The following is a 3,542-nucleotide window of genomic DNA, read 5'->3' on the forward strand; positions in this document are numbered from 1 at the left end:
CAGAGAAAAAGCAACACAGGCTGAATTTTCCTGCTCCAGATTATCCCCTTAATCTTCTTATTATTTGTTCCAATTTTTCCTCTGCCACTCGATTCATCAAATCCCTTCTCGCCCTATATCAACCACTCTCCCCCTTCCTTTTTATTCCACTTATCTCCTCTCTTTCCTTCCATGATGTCCAGCTCTGTGTTTTGAAGATTAGGGTTCTGGTTTCAAGCTCTTGGACATTTGGGGTTTGAATATGGACGGTTACCCTCATTTGGACTCTAGTAATGCTCACTTGCCTCCTGGTTTTCGTTTCCATCCGACTGATGAAGAGCTCATTACCTACTATCTGTTGAAGAAAGTACTTGATGGTAGCTTTACAGGTCGAGCTATAGCTGAAGTTGACCTTAACAAGTGTGAGCCTTGGGAGCTTCCTGGTATTTATAATCATTGCGTTTAACACTTTATTCGTTGATGTAATAAAAATCTGATTACAGCTCTTTTTTGGTTTGGTTATGGAATTTTGCAGAGAAAGCAACGATGGGAGAGAAAGAGTGGTATTTCTTCAGTTTAAGAGATAGGAAGTACCCAACGGGGTTGAGGACAAACCGAGCAACTGGGGCTGGTTATTGGAAGGCTACTGGGAAAGATAGGGAGATTTATAGCTCCAAGACGTGTGCCCTTGTTGGAATGAAGAAAACCCTGGTTTTTTATAGGGGAAGGGCCCCTAAAGGTGAAAAGAGTAATTGGGTCATGCATGAGTATAGGCTTGAAGGCAAATTTGCTTATCATTATCTCTCCACAAGCTCGAAGGTATGTCTCTTCATTGCTTCTTTTTGTCTGGTAAGCTGTTTTGTTGAAGCTCAAAGATTTTTTCTTTGCAGGATGAATGGGTTATTTCTAGGGTTTTTCAGAAGAGTGGCGCCGGTAACGGTTCCAGCAGCAGCCATGGCGGTGGAGCGAGGAGTCGCATCAACGCCGCCGTTTCGTTCTACCAAGAACCAAGTTCTCCGTCCTCAATCTCCCTTCCTCCTCTCCTTGATACCGCCACCATTTCCCGCGCCGACCGTGACAGCTGCTCCTACGACAGCCATACACAATCTGAGCACGTGTCCTGTTTCTCCACCCTTGCTGCTGCAGTCTCCTCAGCTGCCGCCACCCCTTTTTTCCACCCCGGTTTCGACCTCGCATTGCCACCTCCACCACAAATGGTCAACAACGGTTTCGATTCAATCTCGAGGTACTCACATACCGCCGGTGTTTCAGGATTTCAAAGCCTGAGGTCCCTGCAAGAGAATCTACAGTTCCCTTTCTTTTTGTCTCAGCCAGCATTGGCTGCTGCATCGCCGCTTCACGGCGACTCCCCACCGAACTTCGGCGCTGTATCCGAGGAGGGTAACAATGCCTCTGGTGCTAAGATATCCATTGGTTCATCTGTGTTTGACTGCATGTGGACATAGGAATTATCCCATTAACGTGTTCTTTTTCCTCAAATTATGTTGCCATTAGGAGTAAGCTTAGAAAAGGACTGGTGATTAGCGTCAGCCAAGATTTGCATTTCATGCCTGTAAGATCATGCTTTATTGCGATTAATTAATCTGCGTTTTCTTCTGCTTAGATGATGGTGACTTATCCATATCTGATAAGTTTGCTTCCAATACGCTGAGATCACAACAATCGATATGCCTTTCTCTTTTCCTTTTTTCCTGGCTATATCATATTTTCTTTTCCGGAAAAGATTCATTTCTGGTTTTTGATTCAACTCATAGAAAGATTTATATTTTCTTACAATATACCCCTAGGACATATGTAAATCTAAAATAATCAATTTTTTATACTAAATAATTAAATAAAATGTAATTTATTAACGAAATTACATTTTGTATATGGAACTATGCTGTTGGTGAAACTGAATTTATACTATATAAATGATTGATTCCGTTGCTCTCTCGTAACTAGATAAATGATTAATCACATTTTTTTTAAATTCAATTATAATTATACATGAACAGAAAGATTCTCGAAAGATTCAAGCTTCATTATTTAGACCAATATTACATTAGTTATTATTCTTAAGCTTCATGAAATTCTAAACAGAAGTGACAAAAATTGTAAGAGGAGATTGATTGTCTGAAAACCCCTCAACGTGATTTTCAGAGAGATGAATATACACAGTACAAATTTCATGCAGAAACATTAAAGCAAGGGAAGAAAATCTTTGGTTATGATTGATAAACCGAGCAGCATCTTGTGGGTTATATTAAGGTTGGAATTGAGCACGCGAACGGCGAAATCATTGGCATGGCGATCAAAACCCCAACATTCGAGGCAAATTCCAGAGCCACTGATTAGTTCTGCATGAGGAGAGCACGGCACGCCCATGTTTCCAAATTTGTGCAAAAACTACCTTGGAGGTAATTGTTAATTCGGTTTGCTTTTTGCAGGAGGGTTATTATTAGGGTTCTCGTCAATCTTTTAGTTTTGTTTTACTTTTGTCTCGAAGTTGTTGGTTTTATTTCTAAATTTTGATGTTTATATATATATATATATATATATATATATATATATATTACAGTAAAGGATCAAGGCATACTTATGAACCAATTACATATGAATTTATATATTGTTCACCAAGTGTGATGATGATATGATTCGAACTTGACCTTAAAAGATCAAATCCTTGATTCTCAATTATTTGTGTCATCATTTATTGGCATGCTTAGATATATATAATATATTATTGGTAATGTAATTTTAAGTCTGTGTATGGCTTTTATATTTTATTTTTATTTAGTGATATATATATATATATATATAATATATATATATATATATATATATATATATATAACTTTATTGTGTTGTTTTGTGTTAAAATGTGGTTATGAAGTATGGTAATTTGACAAAAAATCACTATATAAATAAAAATATTATCTATCAGTCACCGTTTCGAAAATATTTTTCGATCTAACACCTGAGAGAAAAAGGCACGATTGGTAGGAAACGCCTTAGCTGAAAACCGTTGACACCCGATAAAATCGTCGATACCCCTAGAAGGTGCATCCCCATGGATGCGCCTTACCGGGGTTTTATGACAACCCTTGAAGGTGCATACTATGGGGTGCGTCTTCCCACTCCAACCCTAATTTCCAGCTATCCCCCTCCCACCCCGATTTCCAGCCAAATTCTCCCGCTTATTTCCCCAACCGAATGTTTATCTAAACCCCTTCCCTAACTCACATAAATCACACCTAAATATCTTTCCATTCTATCGATTTTCAATCTAGTAAAGTATAATTGTTTTTATAGTTTATTATTTTATTCATTAAAATTGTTATTATTTAAATAATTAATTATTTTATTATTATATTTTATTTTAGTATTTAGTATTTGATTATTTAATTGTAAACTTATTTAGTTAATATTTATTAAATACAGTTAAAAAATTAAAGGTGTGTTGTTGCGATTGGATGCTGATCATATTTCGAGTAATTTTGTCGATATAGTAAAAATACAAAATTATATTATTTTTAAATTTATGAATATTATGAAATCGA

General features: G+C 36.7%; 1 protein-coding gene across 1 annotated transcript; it reads left to right on the top strand.

Annotated features, from left to right (window-relative positions):
- Positions 1 to 241: 241 nt before the first annotated feature.
- LOC120164873 (protein CUP-SHAPED COTYLEDON 2-like) lies at positions 242 to 1,447 on the top strand. Its single transcript, XM_039174515.1, has 3 exons — positions 242 to 422; positions 515 to 798; positions 870 to 1,447. The coding sequence occupies exons 1-3, from the start codon at positions 242 to 244 to the stop codon at positions 1,443 to 1,445; spliced, it is 1,041 nt and encodes a 346-aa protein (XP_039030446.1). The 3' UTR covers positions 1,446 to 1,447.
- Positions 1,448 to 3,542: the final 2,095 nt, after the last annotated feature.

Source organism: Hibiscus syriacus, unplaced genomic scaffold (assembly GCF_006381635.1).
Source record: "Hibiscus syriacus cultivar Baekdansim isolate YM2019G1 unplaced genomic scaffold, ASM638163v2 tig00111550_pilon, whole genome shotgun sequence".
In the NCBI taxonomy this organism is placed as follows: Eukaryota; Viridiplantae; Streptophyta; class Magnoliopsida; order Malvales; family Malvaceae; genus Hibiscus; species Hibiscus syriacus.

Excerpts from the sequence above, each read along its gene's own strand:
- LOC120164873 (XM_039174515.1), top strand. The coding sequence starts at position 242 with ATGGACGGTTACCCTCATTTGGACTCTAGTAATGCTCACTTGCCTCCT. Across the intron at positions 423-514 it reads TGAGCCTTGGGAGCTTCCTG|AGAAAGCAACGATGGGAGAG; the intron begins GTATTTATAATC and ends GGAATTTTGCAG. Across the intron at positions 799-869 it reads ATCTCTCCACAAGCTCGAAG|GATGAATGGGTTATTTCTAG; the intron begins GTATGTCTCTTC and ends TTTTCTTTGCAG.